General features: G+C 38.6%; 1 protein-coding gene across 6 annotated transcripts in view; it reads left to right on the top strand.

The window, feature by feature from the left end:
* Positions 1 to 25,279, top strand: part of dock9b (dedicator of cytokinesis 9b) — a 98,301-nt gene that overhangs the window by 5,878 nt on the left and 67,144 nt on the right. For 2 of the 6 annotated variants that reach the window (XM_089133866.1, XM_089133863.1), the window contains exon 1: positions 17,445 to 18,037. The exons of 3 other annotated variants lie outside the window; for them this stretch is intronic. In XM_089133866.1, coding sequence (XP_088989992.1) covers positions 17,846 to 18,037 — 192 coding nt within the window. In that variant the 5' untranslated portion in view covers positions 17,445 to 17,845. Of the gene's footprint in view, positions 1 to 17,443; positions 18,038 to 25,279 lie in introns of those variants that run through there. One more of the 6 variants, XM_089133864.1, reaches the window with a different exon arrangement.

Below are 25,279 nucleotides of genomic sequence, written 5' to 3'. Positions count from 1 at the left end.
TTAGAATCTGCACTGTGCTTTAATATTATGTTGTCTATAACAGTGTGAAAGAAGTTTGAAACACTTTTCGTTTGAATAACTCTAAATGTGTGTAAAATGTAGTTCACTATGGCCTCATTAGTACTCTGTGTGATTGCTGTGTGTGAGTGTGTGTGGGGAGCAGGTGAGGCCTGCTGACTGGATATCCACTACCATTTATTATGGATGAGAGCAGCTTGGGTGTCTGTTCTATTTTTAAACACTCTTTGTCCTGTGGGCTTGTTAAAGGACACTGAGAATCCAGCGATCATGTGATCTACACATTGCCGGGATGGTATGAACGCGGAGCTGAAAGTCATAGAATGCTGAGTGATGGGAGGTTTGATGACATCTTTAGTCACTGGTTGTCCTGGAAGTTCTTTTTTTTTAGTATGAATCCCTGCACATGACCTGTTCCTCACACGAAACTATTTAATGGGTTTCAGGTTCATCTAGACTATTTTTATGGGACTTTGGTCATTTTTGACAACCCAGTTCCCATTTGCTTTCATTGTATGAAAAAGTCCTGCAAAAACACTGTATTTTGATGGTCCCCTTTAGACACTATATTTTGACTATAAGAAACGTTGCATTTACATTTCAACTAACTCTCATAATCATTAGAGTATTAGTAGACGGTCTGCTTGATATATGCGGACTCTTTATTTTGATGGTCACCCAACAAACATTCTACTGATATTGCAAGTACGTCAACTTATTCTACTAACCCTACCAGTCTACTAATACTCTACTAAAACTATAATGAGAGTTAGTTGCCATGTACTGTAGGTGCAATGGTGCTTAGTCAACAGAATATTTAAAGGGATACTACACCGTTTTTTTCATATTAAACTATGTTATTCCCTTAACCACTTAAACTTCCCGGATAGGGATTGAAAAATGTTTGTTATGATGTTCGTATGCTCTTTTAATAATCTTCCATATAAGGTATCACAGAATGCATTGTATCATTTGAAAGCTTAGAATCTAAAATTTACAAAGAATACCATCACTTTCGTTTTTATCATACATATCAAATGAAATATTAGCTGAAATGTGCTTTGGTCCCAGGCAAATATTTCCACTTTATGATTAGGAAATTAATATTTCTACAAACATTTATTTTTTATATATTTCACAAAACAGTCCAATCATACATTGCAATAGAGCTCTAATTGGAATTTGTCTAGGTTACTGTGAGGCAATCATAGATTGAAATATATTCAATAATCGTGCAGTGAAATAAAATCAAACAGAGATGACAGACAAAAGAATCACATTCCTGCTCCGATATCGGCTTCAGTGATTTTCGACTTCGACTCGTCGCATATTTATCTATGGATTCGGCGCAGTAATATCATCACTCCGGAGAGTGAGAGGGCGGAGAGAACTTTTCACGAGTGATGATATTACTGAGCCGAGTCGAAGTGCTCCCAAGCACTTGCTGTGGTATTTCGCCATACAATATAGTTATCCATTTTACACGCTTAGAAAAGCGCAATGTTTTATTTTGTGTCACCGTCCTAGGTCGAGTTACTCTACTTGTGTAACTATATTTAAATAGGGAAAACATGGAGGTGTTTGGTCGCTTCTCTGCTTGGCCCATATTGAATAAACTGGGCTAGTTAAGTGATATCAAAGTGTTTCGCGCGCCAGAGCGATTGAGTCCACGCATTGAGACGAGAGAGGTATGTATCAGCTCGTCTTAAAAAACATAGTTTAATATGAAAAAACGGTGGAGTATCCCTTTAAAGGGGATCATCAAAATAAAGTGTAACCAAGGATTATTTCTTTGTGTTGTTTTTGTGAATAAATTATTGCAACAAATAATGTAAATTATTAATTTGTACAGTAAGTGTGCTTTTCCTTTCATTTCATGGCATTTTTTTTGTATTCAAAAAACTGGCTTGCTTGTTAAATCCATTAGGAAGCAAAGCAATTACTATAACAGAAAATGGGCAATATCCACTTGCAGTATTAGCTTCAGTATTATTATCACATCCCGTTCTCCGAAATAAGGAGCAACCGTTTCTTTTTGTGGTTTAATCATGGAATTTTTTTCCAATTTCTTTAAATACGTAAAATCTATGCTGCTTGACATCTTAGATACTCAATGCAAACCACAAGCAAGGTTTTCAATGTCCCTTTCGCCTCTATGAGCTGCACTCCTAACTTAATTCACAGCGGAAGCAGGCTACAATAAACGTCATAGAACAGCTCATCAGAGAGAACATCACTGCCTCCTTCTCATTGCATTATACCACTGCTGTAAACAGCAGGTCAAGCTTAATTGGTCCGCAGTGATATTGATGCTTTTTTAGCTTGACTGCATTAGTAGACCAGTGTTAAATAGACTCAGTACACCATACTCGTCTTAAAAGGAAAACAACACAGTTTTTGTATGGACTAATAATAGTCTACTTAGTTTCCTGAAGTAGCCTTTTGTTTTAAAGGCCGACAAACTCATATCGCTTCGGCTGTAAAGCCACATAGTTATTGTCATAGAGCTCGAGGCTTGTTTCCATGGCAATGTACCCATAATTTAACAACTGCCACCAATTACATCATTAACAACTGAAGAAGAAAGCTCTAGAAAATGTCTCTTCCAGACACCTAATGGTTTTCCCTTCTTCACATTAAGTCGTGATGTCTCAGTCTTATATTTCTGTGCTTTGGTGAAATGGTGAAGACCTTTCCCTTTTTAGTGAGACTCACAGATCCACAGTCACCACCACACCACTGGAAAATCTATCAAGCCTGTTTTTTTATTGTGGAAAATTGTCTGACGTCCACATTGAAAGTGAGGGAATGGAACTACTACTGAAAGATTGAATTCTCCATTTTTAGGAACTTCTCTCACACATACTCTTTGCTCGCTCTCTCTCTCTCCCTCAAGATTCAAGATTCAATCAGAAAGAAATGGTGAGACTGTGTTAACTGAGTCTGTACATACTCAGGACTTTTCTAAGCTTTGGGTCAGTCACTATACTGAGGTATCCTGCCAAATTTTATTCTCTGTTTAGTGCCAAATAGCATTCCAATTTACTTTGTTGTGCCGTTGCATCTGTCCAATGTTTTAGGTATTTTTCTTTTTGTGTTTTAATTATTTGGTTTGGTCTGGCTTAGTTCTCAGTCAGACACATGTTTGGTTTGTGTCAGCTCTAAGAACAATTGGCGGAGGGCGTTTCTTTCTGGCGTCAGCTTTGGGTAGTTTAGGGCTTTGTGTTGGAGGGTCTAGGCATTATTTGGGGTTTTAATGTAGCAAGTACTCGTAGCAAGAGTCTCTGTTGGGTGTTTGTCCCATTTAGTAAACTCTTGGTTTGTGAGTGGGCCCCAGACATCACACCAGGAGTTTTAATATTGATTTGATTATTTTTTGCCAGACTCTGATTTGGATGGCAATATTTCTCTTAATAGCATACAATTTTTATTTTAAGTAACAGTAACAGTAGCGACAAATCTTTTCTTCCATATTGTGCCATATCCAAGTGAAACGGTTATTTAACAAGAAAGAAAATGTTGATTGGATGGAGGCGGAACTGAATGTGAGCTTGCAGTCAATTGTAAGAAAGGGACGAGGTTTATGCCGTCTAAAATAAGTCTGGCATACGTCAACAGAGAGAGGTCTGTCAAAATATGTTATTTTATTATTTAAAAAATAAAACATAAATTGAACAATAACATGCGTTAACAAAATAGATATTTTTAAACATACAAGTACAAAGATGCACTGACAAAAATCTCTTGTCTTTTATGTTCCAAATAATTAAAAATCTGGCTGTCGCTTCCACCTGCAGGATGACATCCTGTCCCAACCTTAATTAGATCTGATTAATTTGCATAATATCCTGGAATCCAAGTATGATTGTTTCTGCCAATATTATGGGTGCGTTTCACTGTGGTCAGGCTTTGAGTTATGATCAGATTTTTGATTAACATGATGGTTCATTTTCAATTACTTTTTTATAACCATAGGTTGTTTCAAATGCTAAGGTTAAACTTTTAAAAATATGCAAGGATACCAGCTCATTTAAATTTTTATGCCACAGTAGGGATCACTAGCAGTGACCCAGGCATGACATACATGCTCCCGCAGCTGACATTACATAATACTCATCTGTAAGGTCATGGCATCAAATGTTTCCATCAATGCTTTCTACTCTATGAAGTTTGTTGTGTGTGTTTATATGGTAGAGGAAATCCAGCATGAAATTCTCTTCACACACAATCAGTTCAATCTTTCAAACAAAACATTCAAAGAGAACTATTATTATGATCCACAACTTTAACCCATGATGTCACCCTTTTTTTTAGTGATAAAGGCAGCCTGGTTAGCTGTGTACTTTATTGTGAGGTGCCATATTGAGGTTTTTCATACTGTAATGTGTTCTGCTCTCACTCTGCCCTTTGAGAGAACAGAAGTCTTTGTTACGTAGACCCAGTTGACTCAGGCCTAAGTGAGAAACCAGGCTGCTGAAAAGGAGATTTCATCTGATACCCTGTGAGCTTTGAAGCAGTCTGTCTGATGAGAACAGCTCCGTCTCTGGTTTGCATGGACCAGTGGTCAGTTGAGCTGTCATTTGTGGTGAGAGCTGTTTTTCTTTTCCTCGGTTTGGACTTCCTGAGGATATTTACCAAACACGTTGTATCTTTAGTTGCCTAAAAAGCTGTTAAAGAGACCCCAAAATAAAAAATTCTGTCATCATTTTCTTATGCAGTCCCAGATGTATATGAATTTGGTCTGTGGAACACGAACAGAGATTTTTAGAGTCTATTTAATGCAATTTGATGAGTTTCTTAAAGTTGTGCTTCAAAAGCCACGCATATTTGAACACGATGGTAATCCATATGACCCCAGTTACTGAATCAAGATCTTCTGGACTGAAATGATAGCTGTGTGTGAGAAAAATACTTATATTTTAAACGTATAAATCATCGCTTCCGGCCAACTGTCAGCACAGAGAATTGTATTTTTTGTGTGGAGAATCCCTGAAACTGCAATGTTGTTTTTTGCATATATACATTTATAGTCATATTAGCAGATTAAGGATTTATTTTGGTCATACAAGGTTGTAATTTCACAGGATGTCCAGGAGGAGAAAGTTTTTTAAAGTACTGTATCTTCCCCCCACTCATCCCCAGGCCCAATGAGTTTATACCACAGTGTGCCTTCTTTTGTCATTGGTCCCAGTGATTTTCTCAGTACAGTTTATAATACATCAAATAAAATGTATATAAAATAATATACTTTACATATACTATAATATAGTTTACATTTTGCAGCGTTACAAGCAATCAAGCAGTTGAGTTATCGCCCGAGTACATTCTATGTATGCTGATAATGTTGTCCATACTTATACATCCAACTTTATATAAATATAGTAACATTTAATGACAAAAAAAAAAAAAATCAGGCAGTTGAGAATTGCTATATAGTACTTATCGCTTTAGATAGTACTATGTATGTATTCATGTATATGTATGCAGATCTGTGTATGTATACAGAGCTGTGTGATAATTTTCTGTACAGTATATATTGCTTACATGAGTATATACTAAAGGTATGGAAATATATATCCACGTATTTAAATATCTCTGGGTGATAATTAAGCTTTTATGCATTTGGCAGTTTAATCCAAAGCACCTTACATTGCATTCAAGATACGTTGTTTTAGTTCATGCATTCCATGGGAATCAATCCCATGACCTTGACGTCGCAAGCACGATGTTCTATACTGTTTGAGCTGCAGGAATGCATCATTCAGGAATCATCTGTGCATCCGGACTGACAGTAACAGGGCAATTCAATCTCCTGTATTCTGCACTGCACTGGTATCAAGTGTCTGGTAAACATTGCCACTTTTGGTTAGTTGATTTGCTTTATACGTAAAAATTAATCAGCTGTAATTTGTGTGAATTTGGTTGTGCAAATCTGTATTTATGGCTTTTTGTTTGCAAATAAGTTGGACAGGTTCATAGCTAAACCTTGCCTTAGTAAACCTAAAGTACTTACCTAAAAAGTATACTGTTAGAAGTGTATACAAGTGAGGAGGGCTGGATTTACTTCATATTGTGACACATCACAGGCAAAAAAATACTGTAGCTATGTGGGTTTTTCTGTCATTTGGCCAAAATCTTATGTTATAAAAAGACAAAGTGCTACAAACAGGCCATTTAAAATGATGACAAATGCTAAACTAAGACACTCTTCTCCGCTCCTCAAATACATAAAACATTGATTAGCCTTTATAAACAGTATTTTTAATGTTTCTTGAGTCAGACTGATCTCATGAAGTAGCGTGTGTATGACACGCCAATTCGTATTTCCATCTTTGGCGTGCTATCAACACGCATAATCACTTTTCAGCGTGTTTATGAACGCCGTTGACTTAACGTTATTACTGTATATATAAATATATGACATACCTCAACCCTGTCCCTAAACCTAACCGTCACTGGGGTTAATGGCATTTATGACTGTTCCCTTACCATCCTAGGAAAGAAAAACATAGCTCCCCAGATGTAGATGTACATTTTGCTTTGTTTTGGTCGGACATTTGACGGCGTGTACGGACACGCGGAATGACGCGGACGTTAATGGCGTAGACATACACGTGGATAGACGTAGATAGCTTAAAATGCGTCGAGATAACACGCCACTTGACTCGAAATTGGCGTGTATGTTTACGCAAAAGTCATGATGTCATGTAGTAAAGAAAACGATGAATGGGGTTTCGCTTAGAAAGCCAATCGACTGAGTATACAAAACGAGCCAATGGCAAAGAAAATGCCATGAGTCTGTGGAATTTGCATAGCGTATCTCCGCCTTACCTCGTGGGTATAAAGGAGGACGCCGGCAACATGCAGAGGAGCCGAGACTTAACTCAGGAGATCCCCGCGGTACAGCAGAAAGTGGCAGGAAGACTGAACAGGGAAAGAGGGTTACACCCATAACCGTGACGTTCCCTTCGTTGTCACTCTGAGTTCCGTCGGATGACCTTCTCAGCTGTCTTCCAGTGCCCTTCCAGATCCCCGTCGTGAGACTGCCACGGAAAAAGGACTCCTATTTAGCACAGGAATACCAAGGTACACTGGGGAACATATCCTTAGAGGAGGGGGGGGGGAGGCTTAAAGAATACACATATGACCCAGAGGTATGCATATCGAGAACACTACGGTGTCCAGCCGCAGGTGGAATATTTCAACCCCAGGGGTGGCAAGGTGTATGCTAAGGGAAAGACACATGCTCAGAGAGGCTTACAGTGGAAATACACATGTGGGGGTCGGAGAGACCATGCACATGGGAGGCACCTAGCCGACGCACAGACAATAGACACTGGCGCCGACGTCAGGAGTGCTTGAGGGCTTTCGGGGAAGATCACCTGAGGAAAATGTTGCACGTATCCAATCTGTGGAGTGGAATGGCGAGCAAGCAAAGACACCTGAGCGGGTCTGGTACTAGCTGGTTCAAGCGAGTACATGAGAGGACACAGGCTCCACTCTGAGATTGTAGAATCTGGCAAATGTTTTAGTTGTCGCCAAGCCTGCAGCTCTGCAGATGTCTGTTAGCGAGACACCATGCACTAAAGCCCAAGATGACGCCACACTCCGGGTGGATTGCAGGATTGCAAAGGCTCAAAGGGAGCACTTTGAACCACTGAGAGGTCCCAAGAGGGAATGAGACGAGGGGGAGGAGGATTCATTCTCCTCGCTCCTCTCAGGAACCTGACGATCAGGTCTTGTTTGCCCACAGACTTACCTTCGATAAGATCGTGGTGTGCGGCAATAGCGGCAACATAGACTTTGAGGGTGGAGGGAGACAGCCTTCGCTCCAACCCATCTTGATAGAAGGAAAACACGACACTGATTGAACATCTCCGTGGGGTCTTCTCGTGAGAAGAGGACCAATTGACGGAGAGGTTCCACTTCAACGCATAGGCGTGTCTCATGGATGACGCTCTAGCAGAAGTGATGGTAGCCACTGTTGGTAGGGTACTCAAACCTGCCTTGTCCCGTCCAGGAGCCACACATGTAGGTTCCAAAGATCGGGACGAGGGTGCCATATTGTGCCACGTCCCTGAGAAACGAGGTCCTTCCTCAGAGGAATTGGTCAAGAAGGTGCTGTCACGAGGAGTACAAGTTTGGAGAACCAGGTCTGAGTGGGCCAGTACAGCGCGACCACAATGACCTGCTCCTCATCCTCCCTTACCTTGCCCAGGGTCTGCGCAAGAAGGCTCACTGGGGGAAACACACATTTGCGTGCCGAGCGTGCCCTCAGTCAGGGAATAATACAGGGCAATGGGTCGAGTTGTGAGAGGCAAACAGATCTATCTGTGCGTCCCCGAACTGGTCGCAAATCAGCTGAACTGACTAGGGATGGAGTAGCCATTCTCCAGGGAGGGGCTGAAATCGTTTTTTTGTTTGTTTGTGAAAGCTAATTCCCGAGACCTGTTTTCATTTGTGTGGCAATTTGTACAGCCCCAAGCAGCACACGAAACAGGCATTTTTCTCAATTCCCTTAATGAGAGGTATGGGAAAGTTGCCATCCGCAATATGGCGGTGCAGTTAATGTACGCTCCAACAGCCAAAGGGCGCTTATGTATTTATTATGCCTATGATTGCGACGGAGATTCCCCCATGGAAGAGAGGGGTTGGGTGAGCAGTTGCTCATTATCATTTAAAGAGACATGCACCGAAACGGGTCACTGTGAACAGAGCTGTTTTTGAGAAGGTAAAAGGGTGCTGTTTTATATAACCATTGAGGAATTTTAACCAAAGTATATTACAAAAACTTTACACCCTAAAGAATCATACCAACTTGTGGAAAATGGGCATCCATATATGACCCATATATGGGGCGGCATGGGGCTCAGTGGTTCATGTAGGTTGTCTTCAAACCAGAAGGCAGGTGGTTCAATACCTGGTTCCACCTGACCAAGTGTCAAGGTGTCCATGAGCAAGACACATAACTGCTCCCGAAGAGCTGGATGGCACCATGCATGGCTGACACCACTGTCGGTGTTTGAATGAGTGAGTGAATGGGTGAATGTGAGGCAAAATTTAAAGAGCTTTGGTGGCCATTAAGTCTGTGAAAGCTCTATATAAATGCAGTCCATTTACCATTTACCATTTAAGCAGAGATGGTCCGAAATGTGTGCGTCACTTCTTTCACAATAGAGCTGGGTGGTGTTATGAGGGTTCACCGAAAGGAGCCAATGGAGCTACGAGGTTTAGTCACAAGCTATTTTTAATACTTTTCATTGGTTAAATATTTGCAAAACCCACAGACAGACATAAAGGGTGACCAATTAGTGATGATTTATGAAAAAAATATGTAAGGTTTCTGCCTGGCATTGATAATATTTAAAATGTTATGAAGTGTTTTTAGGCAAGGCAAGGCAAGTTTATTTATATAGCACATTTCATACACAGTGGCAATTCAAAGTGCTTTACATGGAAGAAATTAAAATAATCAAAAGAAATCAGAATAATTAAAACAGTTTAGGATAATAAAAAAACCTTAATAATAAAAATACAATATAAATAATTAAAACAATTTAGAATAAAAAATAAAATAAAGTACAGTAATAGTCGGACGAACAGTGGCACAGTGCTCATTCAGTAAATGAACAGCTAAACAGATGTGTTTTGAGTCTGGATTTGAATGTGACTACTGTAGGCTGGCATAATAGCTAAAAGCAGACTCTCCATGCTTAGAGTGAACCCTCGGTATTTCTAGCTGATGTGATCCTAATGATCTGAGTGATCTGTTGGGTTTATATTCAGTGAGCATATCTGCAATATATTGAGGTCCTAACCAATTAAATTATTTATATACCAGTAATAATACTTTAAAGTCAATCCTAAATGTAACTGGCAGCCAGTGTAAAGACCTGAGGACTGGTGTGATGTGTTCATATTTTCTGGTCCTGCTCAAAATCCTGGCAGCAGCGTTCTGTATGAGCTGCAACTGTCTTATGGTCTTTTTAGGAAGGCCAGTGAGGAGGCCATTACAGTAATCCACCCTGCTGGTGATAAAAGCATGCACAAGTTTCTCTAAGTCTTGACTGGAAACAAAGCATCTAATTCTTGCAATATTTTTCAGGTGATAGTATGCTGATTTAGTTATTGCTTTGATATGACTACTGAAACTAAGGTCTAACTCTAGAGACACACCAAGATTCCTGACTTGATTTTATCATTAGAGTAAAATAATAATAATAATAATAATAAAATATTATTTCTCCTCATCTTAATTGCCCCCGACATAAGCACGTGCCTAGAATGCCTTCGCATAAATCCAGCCCTGCAAGTAATCTCAAAGGTCAGAACTGCAGTTCTGTCAATGCTTTACCAGCTTCACTCTGTTACACACAATTATTTTCCTGTTTAGAAGTGCAGTGTCAGCTGGCATCATTGAGAACTGCTTGTTCTTTGCCAGTATAGTCATTAAATCAGCCCTAGTTTTAATACTTTATAAGGACTAACAGTCATTTCCCTTGATGCACACTGTACCATGCAAGGCTAGTAAAAGATCTAGCATTAGCCCATTAATAAGTATTTCTAGTGTTAAAGTGAACATGAACTAAAGAAATTGACCTGGTTTACTTTTGAAATGAGGATAGCATCTTTGTGCATATCCTTATTTCCACTGTGCATGAATCATTGGTGCTCAGTATTCCAAATTTAAAAAAAAGATTTTTTCTTTATAATCTTTTTTTTTTTTTTTGGTCATAAATCCCTCTTGGCCATCATGACTCCATTTGTAACATCCACTTTTCACAATGAAGGAAATCAAGTTCTATATACATTTCTTTTTATTGAGTAGACAGTTTCACTTGGAAATATAATTATTGGTTGAGAACAGTGTTTTAAATTTAATGTGCTTATTTTTCTTAAATGTGTGTTTGAACAGAATTTGATTGAATAGTGAAGTATTGCAACTTGACACTGATTTCAATTTCATACAGTGTATTGTACACAAGGATAATTTTGACTGATATGGTTGTATGTTTGCAGAGGAGAGAAGGCCTGAAAGCCCTCCTCCTCTAATGGATCATCTCTGTGTCAGTGCTTGCCTGTTGTAAAAAGGATTTCCCATGATTAAAGAATAGATTATCTCTCGAACTGCCGCCCTATATTTGTACAGTGTACGCGTTGTAAGATTAGGTAAACCAGCTAGTGGGTCAGACTGGGCTCTGACTGACTGATTCTGGCTCTCTATATGTATGTATCTTTATCTTTTCATTCATCTAAAATGTATTTAGTCAAAAATACATTGGCAATGCCAGCCCGTTGGATGTAGTATGTCCTGGAATGTGTTTATATACTACACACCTGTGCAAAGAATGCACTTCATCAGTGTAAAAGTTAATTAAGTAAGCACATACCATGTCAATATGTGTTATTCCTGGTGAGGTTTAAGTATTTCTAACTTCAAGTCTCTCCCCAGTATGTATTGATTTCCACTTTTTTATATTAAAGTTCTCCTTGTACAAGAGAAAAATAATTGTATCTATCACATTCACATCATTACATCAGTTCTGAGAAATGATTGCGTATGACTGATGGCTTTAGAGCTTTTAGAGCCATTGACAGAATTAATCAATTTCAAATGCAAGATTAATATGCAGTTCACACAGGGTCATCTAATTCACTGACTAAAACAGATTTATTGTTTTTTGGATGGGAAAAAAAAGATCTGTTTTTGTGGCTGGGAACTGTCTGTTTGTTTTTGAAGCATCCATTAAAGTTTAATACCTCAACCATTTTACATACTGAAGCATAGATATTATCCATTTTCCTTTTGTTACTCTAATGCATGCGTTTGTATTTGCATACGTGAGAGAACAGAATCTGAGTGAAGTTTCTCCATCCATAATTCATAGCTCCATGAAGTAATGCCTTAAGCTTTTGTATATGTATGGCTTCAATTTGAATGGAAAATCAAACTCCTGCCGCATCAATACCGGTCTCACACAGATATATTACTGTGTTGATTGATGAGGATTTTATGTTGTGTTATATCATTTTTTGATTTTGTGGTGATACACAGATCTTTGTGTGTAAAACATATATGGTGATGTTTGAGGTGTATTATGTAACAAGTAATCGTTTATAAGCAGAGGAATGCTTTAGAAATTGCCAAAATGGTTTTTAGTGCCAGACTTCATTTGTTATTTATTTATTTATACATTATAATAAATGAAGTAAGAATTGTCAGTCTTAAATATGTTTGTTTTTTCAATCACCCATTGAATAATTTGGTTTTCATCACAGTGACTTCTTCTAATAGCATTTGTGTGCTATTTCTGGCCATTAGAAGTCAGATTGATTCTTTCTCCTGTCCAGTCCTCTTTCTGCACAGTATAGGGTCTGAGAGGGCCTCGTCTTTGCATGCTCCATTTCCACATGAGGAACAATGATAACACTGTCCTGTGTTCTGATTAGCGCTGTGCTGGATCTGTGTTAGCGATGTGTGAGCATTGCCAGTGTCTGTGGCCACCAAACTTAAGCCAAAATCCAGCCGTGTGAGAAAGTCTCTTTGTCCTGATGTAACCTCACTGTATGTGACCCTTGATGTTGAATAAAAGCCCAGCTGTCTGTGTAACAAGTGTATGCCACGAGCGTCACCGAAGGGAATAGCAAGAATTTGTCAATATTCCGTTACGTAAAACAAAAGTATCATTTATCATATTATCCCTGTTGCTAAAATCATGCTAAAAATTATCATTTTAGATTTATCTAGTTAATGTGCATGAACATTTTACATAAGCTCTTGCAAAAAGCTGATTGGGCCTTGTAAGTTCTGTTGCAACTCCATCAGCTGCCATATATAGTGCTGAAAGTATAATGACTTTTTTTTTTTTACAGAAAAATCTAACATCTTAGCATTTCTAGTTTCATCAAGTTAAGTATGTCCCAAAAATCGTACTCAAAATTAAATTACATTGATGAGTATTATTATGGCATTTACTTACTGAGAGATACAGTATATGCATTTGATCTGTTGGTATTAGCTGGTAGCTAAATCAATTTATAAGCAGGGTATTTTTTATGAAAGCATTTTTTTGTGCCTGTAGATGGCAGAAGAGCCTAAATATGGCACATTGGAAGATTTCTGACAATCGACTGTCTGATAAATATTGATCTGAGCTAACAGTGTGCTGACGTTTCTCAGCTTTCTAATCATTAATGCACTTTTAACAATCTGTTCTCTTTCCTCTCTTTCTCTCTCTACCCTTTCCTGTGTCTTTCATTTTCTCTCCCATGAAACACCTGCTGTTTAATTACTCAAGTTGTAAGCGAATTTTCTCATTTTTTACCCAGCAGCAATTATTTCCATATGCTTACTATTGTATGGATTTGTTTTAGTGATGTTGTGAGCTTTGTCTTGTGTGTGTGTGTGTGTGTGTGGTAACAAGAATGGGGTTTCAGCCTCATAATATTGTCCAGTGCTGAGTATTGCAACATTATCTCTATGGCAACCACACATTACATCATAGTTTTGCAATGAATCACCTAGACCATCAGGCCTCTGACGTCAGTAACCCTATGACCAGGTCCAGCTCAGAAATGAAATCCAGACGCAGACCAAAACAATATGCACAAAACGTGCCCTCAAGGAGCAAAAATGAAGCAAATAAACTTCAGGCTCCAAGTGACAAATGTTTGAAATAGACTTTCATATGAGCTGACTGGACACACATGAAAGCAGAACAGCTCACACTTTAATTAATGGAGTTTGAAAACATCATGTAAAAATGTGTTTAAAACTAAAGCTAGCAAACTTGCATTTATTTCGTTTCTGTCATATCTCACGAGACTTATTTTTGCCAGTTTTTAAATTATAGTTTGTGTGTCTGGTAATCATGTCATGCTTGTGAATGTTAAATTAAAAATTTTTTTTCATGCACAACTTGTCGCAATGAGGATAGGGTGTTGTGGTTGGTTGTCAGGCCATTGCTAGATGGTTGCTAGGGTGCACTGTAAATGAATGCGCTTTATCTAATTAAAAAAATGGGGGCAATAGTTTACAAGCAATATTATTAATTCAGTTTAACAAATTAGAATTGACTAATAATCATTCAAATTAATTCATTAAAAGTAAAAGATTTAAAATGAGTAAAGTTTACACCAAAAATGAACTGAATAACAGACAAAACTTACATTTAAGTCGCCATTATGGTGATCTGTGTTCGATTTGGGTTTCTCCTTCGGTGATTCTGCTTGTTAACATCAGGTGTCTTCAATGTTGGCAATATAAAATAAAGAGTTCTTAATTAATCCTTGATGTCTGTCTGTTATTCAGATATTTTTGTTTAATTTTTTGGTGTAAACTTTACTCATTTTAAATGGTTAACTTAATTCTATTTTGTTCAATTTAATTAATATTGTATGTAATCTGTTGTCACATTTTTTTTATTAGATAAAGCGTAATCCCAATCAGACAAGCCCACCTACTTATGTCTATAATATTCTTCTTCATTGTCCACTTTTTGAATATATGTAGCATAAACATCAGCTATGTTTAATACTCATGATCTCATGACTCAAATCTAACTTTAAAAGGATAGTACACCCAAGACTGGAAATTCTCATTTATCATTTATAAACTCTCATGCCATCCCAGGTGCAATTGACTTTTCGCATCACTTCTTGTGTCACACAAAGTGAACTTGACCCTCTCATGAATGCCAGTACAACAGTTGGCTTGCTTATAATTAAACAAGTTTAAAATATTAGTATTTTATTTTACACACACCTATTGCTTTGCTTCAGAAGACATTGATTCATCCACTGGATTTGTATGGATAACTGTCATGATGGCTGTGTGTGCTTTTTATAGCATCATTTGGGCATCCATTCACTAAACAATTTTTTTTCTTACATCTGGGATGCATGATGCAAGCATGATGAGTAAATGATGAAAGCATACAAGCATGATGAGTAAATGATGAGAGAATTGTTTCATTTTAGGGTGGACTGTCCATTTTAGGCCAGAAATACACTTAAGTCTACACTCAAGCGCTTGGCCAGTGATACTTGCTTTTTGATTATGAAATACGTGCCGGCACATTTTGAAATGCAATGAGTCAAGTCAGTCGATCTTGTATCACTAGAATCTAATAACTGAATGCAAGTACAACCAATGACAAAGCATTCACGTCTCCATTTGCGCACATGCATAAAGTACGTTTCTGACCTAAGTGAGCAAAAGTAAAATGATGTCTTACTTTGGCAAGGACCATACTCTTGGAATTTTTTTTTCACATGCATTTGCTGGGAAATGGAAGCAAATTTGTTATACAGCATTTTTTTTAACCAACTTATTTTTTTTGTATGTGCCCCTGTATATGCCCTAAAGAAAAGGAGGTGTGGGGTATTGGTTTTATTTTAATTAAACACACTCTTAATGAATATTTTAATGAATCTCCTCTTGAGGAGTTTTTATGTGTGAGAGAATGAAAGACAAAAAGTTATCAAAGTGCGCATGCTTTTGATCTTCTCTTTGTCTGATATGCTGTCATGAATGTGTGTGTGTGTGGTTGTGTGAGAGAGAGAGAGAGAGCAGGATAGAGCGTTTGAAGCTGTGCAGTCACTGCAGTGATGTGTCTGTACTGAAAATATCCCTTTATTTCTGTTCATTAGGCTCATCATTCTCTTTGGTCAAAAGAGGCCCGTGTAAAGAATGTTAACCCCACATTGCAAGAAGTCAGAGATCTATCTTTATGTTCTCAAAAGTAGATTGTGTTTTGATATTTCATACAGAAAGACTTGGCGAGTCTATAGGCTTATAATGAGTGGGGCAAATTTACAATAGCCCCAAAAAGTTTATTTTATTTTATATTGTGGACTTCATATATCCAATACAAATGGCCTTGGAATCTTATAAAAATGTGTAGTTCTTAGCTTAAGGCATTCTACCTAACCTGTGAAATAATCCATTTTACTTTAATTAAATCAGTTCATGATACCACATGAAGCACTTAAAGTTACATGACAAAACAATTCTTATAGTCTGAGAAATCTCTAGCATCAGTTTAAAGATAACACTTTGTTAATTCTTAATTGTCCAAATACATAACTCAAACCAACTTACAACTGGGAGGAGAACATATGATCACATCAAGGGGCGTTTCTGTGACTAAATCTTGAATTCTAGATGTAGCGTTGGAGAACGTGCCAAATTGTTACACAAAAGCCAGAAAAAAAATAGACATCTGATTGGTGGAGGCCCTTGACCAGGACCAATCAGACTGCAGCAGCACTGAAGCGTGAGCTGTAGGCTTTGATAAATCTGCTCTAAATGTAATGCCAAACTAATGTCTACTGATCCGGAGCAGGGTTAAGTCAGTCTTAACACAGACGAGCACTTAACATTTACACATTTACATAATATTTAAAACCATGTTGTTGTCAGATAGAAATACTTTTAGCAGTTATGGATACATACACTTGACACACATTATGTACTGGCTATGATGTCAGATATGCTCATATGTGGTCACACACGGCACGTCACCCCCATTCTTCAGGTCTTTGAGCATGTCATCCCTGATATGTCTGAGTCATTTACTCTAAAAAGTAGGTGACTGTGTCAGTGCCCAAATGAAATATTAACATAGAGGGGCTTTTCTGCACTTTCATCTATTGAAATCTTTAGTTACGACCTTTATGTGTGTTAGATAGATTAATAATCACTTTGACAAATATTTTTTATTTTGTTATGAATATTCGAATCAATCAGATTTCCTTTTAATCGAATTTGTTCTATCGATTCGTTTTTGCAGCTCTACATTACAGCACAGTGTGTTCAATGGAAAAAAGTATTACAATTTTAAAATGTTAAAATTGTTTTTTATATATATAAAATTACTTATTTTAGTAATTAGATTTATTTTAGTTTTATTTTGTGATTATTTATTTTATCAGTGTGTGCAAAAGCAGATAAAAAAGATAAAAAACAATTCAATAATTGAAAAAGAATAATTAATAATTTAATATAATATGATATAGAATAAAATAATGTTTGTATGTCAATTCCCAGACACTTAAAACATTAAAATAATTGATATATTGATATCTATCTTCAAATATTTCTCAACTTCTAGTGCTCAGTAGTTGTAACAATTATTTCCTGCATACTCTACATTAAATAGGATGCTCGTATGTTCAAACACATATCACCAACATGTGCTCCTGTTTGCGTGTGTGTTAGCGTTTAGCGCATGAATGAAGCTGTGTTCCGAGATATGGGTCAGAAATCACAGAGAGCAATGTGAAAGGAGAATGGGGGGGGGGGGGGGGGGTAGTGTAGAGGAGGCACAGAGAATGAGATACAGAGAAAAAGAGAGAGAGAAATAGATCAGCATCTCCAGGCAGAGACGAGAAGTCGACGCCCAGCACTGATTCCAGGAGCAGCTCATCACTCACTCCCTCATTCTCTTCTGTCAATCCTCAGCATTCCTCTCCCTCATGTCCTAGATTCAATGGAGCACTTTCCTCCTGAGGAACGTGTCATAGTAACATCCCCCAGGGCGGTTTTAGCTAAAACACACTTTTAGGAAGCTGGCAACTCATTCATTTGAATGGATAAAGTCAGTCTGCTGTCATCTTTGAGGAGGAAGCTCGCTCCCATCTCTTCTGCTCTTATCCTGGTTCAAAGCGGATGATGGAGTGATGTGTCTCAGGACAGAGAGGTTTGTGTTGGGGCTGGATATCTGAGAGCAGGGTTAGTTCTGGCTGGGCTTCTGACCTGTGTCTTTTAGCAAGACTTCAGCAGACGGACTTGTGGCACATCTGATCTGCTCACAGAAGTGTGTGTATGTTTCTGGGACCGTGTGCGATGGGTTGCACTGCGAGTGTGATCCTGTTTGAGGGACTGCGGCGTGTGTTGCACAGGAACTGTGGATATGTGTATAAACCGGAGCTGGAGGCAGCAGAGCCAGCGGAGGAAGAAGACACACTCAGCCGCAGAGAATCGCTGGCAATCACACCACCAGCAGCTGCATCATCGGTAATGTGTTGTGTGTGGTTTTTGCAATTTTAATAGTGTTAATTTGTGCCCTAGACTTTATATAACTGGTTATATTAGAGATGTCATGTTTCATGTTCCTCCTGAATTGTGTAAGGGAGAGTTACAGGCTTTCCCTTTAACAGCATTATTCAGCACTCTCTGAAGTAGCAGTTTGCTGAGCTAAAGGTTTCTTCAAGTGTGTGTGTGTGTGTGTGTGTGTGTGGAAGTGTGCCTGTGGGTTAATGAATTATGTATCACTCTAAAAGTCGTGTAGTGGTTATAAAGTATGTCCGGATTATTTTTTTTATAAATTTATAACGTCACTTTTTCTTTTTTATTTTGCTTTGTCATTATGGTATGGAATGTAGATTATTTTTCCCCACATTTTTTTAAAGCAGTTTAACATAAGGCTGCAACATAAAAGGTTTAAAAAAAAATGGTAAATGGTAAATGGACTGCATTTATATAGCGCCTTCATAGACCTAATGGCCACCAAAGCGCTTTACAATTTGCCTCACATTCACCCATTCATACACTCATTCATACACCGACGGTAAAAAAATGAATGAATGAATGAAAAAAAGGGGTCGAATATCTCCACAAGACTTTCTCTCTATATATATAGAGGATATTTCCTTGAGTCTTCTATCTATCCTGGTCTCGTCCAGCTCCAAGTCTCCTGTCCTGCATCTTCTTTGGTTCCGTCCAGCTCCAAATCTCCTGTGTCTCTGATGATAACACCCAACCTCCCTCTACCACCTCCTCTACCTAGGACCGCCAGTCTTCGGCCCTGCCTCTGCTGGTTCCCTTCAGTCCCTCGTCTCCCCCTTTTCCTGGTCTCCTGCTCTGCCTTGGTCACTCCACCTCGGCCCATCGACTAGTCGGGCTCCACCTTGGCTCCTCCCTCCTTCGGCTCCTTCTGGGATGGTAGTCCTTACGGCTCCACTGGGCTCCCTCATACCTCCTACTCCACCTTGGTCAGTCGTCGCTCTGCCAGCACCATGGACTTCTGGGCCTTTTGGCTACACTTTGTCCCTCCACCCTTTTGGCTCTTTTGGGCCCCGCCTTCCCTTCGGCTCCAGCTTGGTCCTTAGTCCCACCGGAATTATACTGGTTTTTTGTGCTAATCTACACATTACAATGTTAAACTGTTTTTTTTTTCTTCACATTAATCTAAACTACATACATTCTGGTATATAGATACAATAACTTTAAAAAGTTTTGAAAACTTATTCATGCTTATCTTCTCATTTATTTGATTTTTTTTAACATTTTGGAAAACATCTGAGGACAGAAAATGAGACACTGCGTCAAGTGACACTTTGGGGAACGCCTCAGGCTTGACAGGTGTCTGAAATCACTATTAAATCACGGCAATCACACTGACCGGCTACAGCCACTGACTTCACGTTCAACCTGGAAGTATAAAAGGACTCCTTGCAGATCACCTTTCGTCTGAAGGCAGGCCCCGAGGCATGGCAGAAAGTATAAGATGTATAAGATGACGTACTGATATAGCCGGAGGCGGAAAACGTTCTGTTTACAAGCAGTACGTCATCTTATACGGTAGGGGGCGGTAAAACTCCTAAGCGGTGAGCAGCCGGTAACAAAAAGTAGTCGAAGAAGAACGGTCTCGTCTCAGTTCTCGCGCATGCGCCCATAAGGAAGTAATGGAAAGTCGAATAAAGTCATTATTTACGTTTTTTTTTTCGCACAAAAAGTAGTCTCGTCGCTTGATAAAGTTATAGTTTAGCCGCTGTAGGCACATGGAATATTTAAACCTTTTCTTTTAATGACTTTCTGGGCCGTCAAGAGGCAGTCCCTCAGGCTGTCTATGGAAGAGTGATCCAGCCCTCAGATTCAATCAAAAATATCTTTATTTGTGTTCCGAAGATGAACGAAGGTCTTACGGGGTTGGTACAGCATGGGGGTGAGTAATTAATGACTTAATTTTCATTTTTGGGTGAACTAACCCTTTAAAGCCGACCTCCTGAAAGTCTTCTTATGTAAGAAACTAACTCCCACAAACCAGAGAGGTTGGGGACTGAGCTATATGGTGGCCTGATAAGGCCAAGCACCCGACAGTGGTCAAACCTATTTGGCTGATCGTAATCAGGGATTGCCTCCAGTGAGGCCCACAGAGGCCAATTGTCTGATTGACCAGTGAAATAACAGTCGAGCACCCCATGATGGGGCTCAGGGTCAGAAAGGCCTGCTGGTCAGAGCCTGACCATCAAGACTGCTGTTTGTATACCCGTCAATCGAGACTCACTCAGGCCTACTAGGCCTAAAGCAATTCAGTGCTGTCAGCCATCTTCACTCTGCTAGGGCCTCACCTATCAGGGAGGCCTGGTTGGGCCTACTAGCTGATAGCAAGTCTATTCTGCTACACACATACTGTACACCTTTGGGAACAATACTACAACAACATATTGGGCCCACCTACAGGAGGCCTAATACAGCTAGATACCTGGCCGCGGCTATAATGCATGTCCCACAATGTTGGGACTCATCTCCAAGGCCTATTTCCAATCAGTGAGTCTACTGCTTGAACTGCTAAGGCCAACCACCAGAGGTAAGCTGACCTCAAGAGCCCTCTTGGGGGCTGCCTGGTTAAGGAGGCCTGCTGAGGCCTACCACCTAACCGCACAGCCTTCGTTGGCAGATAAGCTGTTTATACACTGCCTACAGCATCCTGGTACCTAATCACATCACCAAAGGCAGTGTCCTCAGTAACAAAGCAACACCCTTCAAGCAAGGGGAGTACATTATATGCCACTCTGCCTCAATGGAGGCCCCAGAGTCAGGGGCTTACCATCTGTATGCTTCACAGGAACGTAGTTCGAAACCAAAAAAGGAAGTGAAGTGTAGTTTTTAGCCATTATTCCAGTCTTCAGTCTCACATAATCCTTCAGAAAAGATTTTATTTTGTTGATTTGGTAAAATAAACGTTTATTATTATTAATGTTGAAAACATTTGCTGCTTAATATTTTTGTAGAATTATTTTTAGGATTATTTGATGATTAGAACAACATTTATTGGAAATAGAAATATTCTGTTAGCATGTAAAAGTCTTTACTGCCACTTTTGTGTATTGTACATGTAAGCATTGGAGTCATTCCTAAATGGATGCACCAATGGCCATGGCCAATGATGTATTTCTTGCTGTCTGGCACGTATAGACTGTAACTGGCAGTAAGTGTGACTCTGCAACACAGATGCGAAGGAGATGTGGGCTATGAAGCTGAAACAACTTACTATCTGAAGCATGTGCTTCTCAGCAAGACCATGACTCCAAGTGCCACATAATCTTGAAATACAGCAACAACCTGGTAGTTTTACAGACAGACAAACAGAGAATGTGAACAGAACAGCACCACATTTGCACACATTGATTCTGAGTGACCCATCTGCTCACTAATAGGACTGCATGTAACCAAGGCTTGATCACAGCTATAAACTTTCCTCATACTGTGGAAACACAATCGACTTTTCCATGATCTATGATAGTTCTGTAAGCCTCTCTGCTGGGATCATATATCACACATGCTTTCAATCGGACATGCTCAGCTCATCTCTAGATAATATGCTGCTCTCCACAGCTTATGCTTTCACTGAAAGGTGTGTATAACTCCATAAAATACTCTCATCACTGTCAGCTGTTACACAGCCCCAGCTGGCTAAAGTTCAGGCCCAGCTGTGAATCTCCCACTGTGGATGGGTGTATACAGTATGGTTGGGGTTTCTGTATGTTTTTTTTTTTCAGTCAGTGGTCCCCGCCCTGGCTTCCTGCCCTGACCCCCTTTGGGAATCTTCCCAATTATTGCGTCAAAGTGGGATTATGCAACTCTCCCAAGCCAATTCCATAAGGGTGTGGAGAATGTAGTGCGTACGTATGTGTGTAGGTTTTTGATTTGTTTCATGTGTTTGATTGCAGTTGTACAAGACGATATCGATTTAATTCGTAGAAACACAATGACATATTCACATTATTTTTGGGTTCTGTTAGAATACATTTACATGATTTAAAGATTAAAAAGACATAATTTTTTATCATATTGTACATTGCTGCTGCACCTCTTTTCATTCTCTGCCTGAAACACTCTGTTTTGGATGGCCCAGTCTGTTGCGATTGCTTAGAGCAAGTCTATGTTCAAAATCGCCCACAATCATTCACTATTCCGTACATTACTCTAATATAGCCCACTTGAAGGAGTGAATGAAAACGAGTGAGTTAATTCGGACACTGAGTGCACCAGAAGGGCTGTCGCTTTTGCATAGTTTTTGCTTGCCGTTTAATAATCATTTGAAACTTAGCAAACTGCCAGCTCCAGTAGTAATGAAAAGATTTATTCTGAACTCTATAATGGAAACTAGCATGTATAAACCTTAATTTAACTATTTAATAATCAATTAAAAGGTATTTATACCTGTATGATATACCCACATTGGACCAACAGTTTGGGAAATGGATGGATCAATGATTAAGCTGCAAGTGCCATCTTCTGGTTAGGAGCTGAAATTTAATCGGCACACCTGTCACAGTGCATTATGGGTATTCTCTAGCTGCTGAGTGTACAACGGTATTAAGCAGGTTATTGTAGTGATTTGTGGGACTAAATGAGTGCACTAAATAATGTCCATTATGGTTTCAGACAACACTACCAATGGCTGTCCCCTCAAATAATGCCCTAGGGTTCAATATACTTTACTATACTACAGTATAATAAGACTATAATCAGGTTTTAGCTCCAGACAACTATGTTGTTTGTATTTGAAGTACTATAATTCCTTTCCTATGCCTTTGTTTATGGATTTTTGAAGAATCGTTTCCTTGGTTGGATCAGAGGTTTACTTGAGTTCACGAAAAGACTGAGATCCTGTTTTTTTTGTGATGCTATGATTTTTACCCTTGTGATCCTCATCACGATTGGTGTATCAGTTTAGACTGTTTAAAAGACTGTATTAACTTACCAGCATACTTGGTACTTACCTGTTTGATCTCCATTTGTTTCAATAAACTCCTGCACCTGGGTTCTTCTCCCTACTCTGTGTTGGTGTATCGTTACACATAGTGAAATAGTAGTTATATATTATTTATTAGCACTTCTGTCAAAAAACATTTGCATAAGAATGCCTCTAGACATTGACGAATAGTTTTTCATCATTGCACCATAGACGTTCAGTGGTTTAATGGCTGGAAAACACAAGTTTTGCATCAAAAACTCATAGAATCCATTATAACCACTGGTGCTGTCTACTTTGAATACAATAATACTGTATACATATGCCTGTTAAATTTCTAGCATACTCCCCGCATTTGAGCTGCTCCTGACAACAGGACAAAAGGAAGAGTAAAATAATGTTTGCTTTGTCTCAGGTTTAAACAGCATGTAAACAGCATTTGTACAGCCTTCATAAAAACACCAGTCTCAGATTTATTTTTAATGGTCTTGTCAGAGGATTATAGGTCTGTTCAGAGCATTTGACTCATATGAATGATTCTTCAAATTGTGAAGCTTATTTCAGAGCCCTTAATGGGTCATGGTGATAGAAAAAATATGAGATGGTTGGAAAAATTATGTTAATGATTTTGCATTTGCTTGTAAATCTTTTGGAATTTTAAACGGAAATTCAATTTTGCTAGCAAAGAATTTAAATATATTTTTCCTATTATTTACGGTAATATTTTCTCCATTATCAGAACTTTTGCATTCCCCAGAGAATCGCAAAGCACTGACACATTTCCCCATTTTTTCATTTTTTCCCACCCTCTTGCCTGCTTAAGGACTTTGTAGCTTTGTAGCTTTGTAGCGAGATGTGTGCTAGTATATTTCGAAATTATCAGAATCTTTTGAAAATTGCATTAAAGGACGGATCCATATCAAGGGATCAGAATGTCATGAAGACATTGGAATAGGCTCTTTTAAATTTGGGCCAGCAAGCAACCCCTTAGCGATGACCTAGTAGCTGCCTTGGAACACTGTAACAAACACTTAGAACACATTATCAAACACATAGCCATGTTCTGGCAACCATCGAGAACACCTTAGAAATTATGTCAGTGAGTTCTGAACTTCTGAATGAAAATATATTATTATTATTAACATTATTAAAATATGAAATATAATAATACATTTCTGTGGACTATTGTTTGATATCCTGCCCTTCCTAAGGATGACTTTTGACCCCTGAGAGGAATATGTGTGTATTGCTGAAAAGTATGGGCACCAAATTCAGGGTATTGTGTTTTTGTACATATGTGCTCTTGCTGATTTTCTGAATATGAATGAATGTTAATCGTACGCCATGTCAGACTGTCGTCTGACCTTTTCTGGAGACGTCAGAGTGCTGGACTGGTGCAGATAAGCGGATCTGTAATTGTGTCTTATCCTGCTGTGTGAATGTACTTTGAAGGAAATGAGTTGTTTATAATATGAGACCATTTTTACTTATGAAGTTCTATATTATGGAATTGACGAAACAGATGGATGCAGGGTGATATTTTGTGTTTTCACAGAGATCAAGATAAAAAAGAAATAGATCTTGTGTTGTTTTGTGGCTTTTAGTCCATTTCTATTTGTTTAGGGGTTATATGCATTATGCTAGTGTACTCTGTATTGTACTACTTACTAGAGCCGGACCAATAAAGGATTTTGAAGGCCGATACCGATACAAATATTTTTGGGTTTTAAAATCCGATATTCCGATATATCGGCCGATATTTTTTTTTATTAAATAATGTTTGGATTTCACACACGTGTAAAAGAAAAGCTAACTTTTCTGCACAAGACACGTTTGATACTTTTTCTCTATGTCTAAATGTTCACTCCTCGCAAGTATAACTTACATTTTACAATGCAGGGACTGTAACTAGAGATATGCTAGTTATAAATACGGTAATCATTACTTTATTTAGGCAGAAAAGGTTCATTGTGGTTACCAAGCTCATTAATGTTAACGTTAGCCTTCTTCCACTGATGATAGTGGCATTAGCTTTGTGGTTAGCTAGTCTATGATGAGCCATAATTTAGCAATAGATAACATCATACTGCAAATTGTAAAACATACATTTTCAATATAACAGGCCAAGGAGAGATGATTGAAGCGTGTTTCGTCCATTTTTATTTTATTTTTTTAAAATATTAATTTATCGGCCATTATAACTGCCGATACCGATATTAAAAAATGCCTAATATCGGCCGATAATATCGGCCGGCCGATATATGGCTCTAGTACTT

This window comes from Pimephales promelas, chromosome 8 (genome assembly GCF_988280905.1).
Source record: "Pimephales promelas chromosome 8, fPimPro1.hap1.1, whole genome shotgun sequence".
Classification (NCBI taxonomy): Eukaryota; Metazoa; Chordata; class Actinopteri; order Cypriniformes; family Leuciscidae; genus Pimephales; species Pimephales promelas.
The sequence above is the reverse complement of the archived record's forward strand: the minus strand, read 5'-3'. Positions and strand labels throughout refer to the sequence as shown.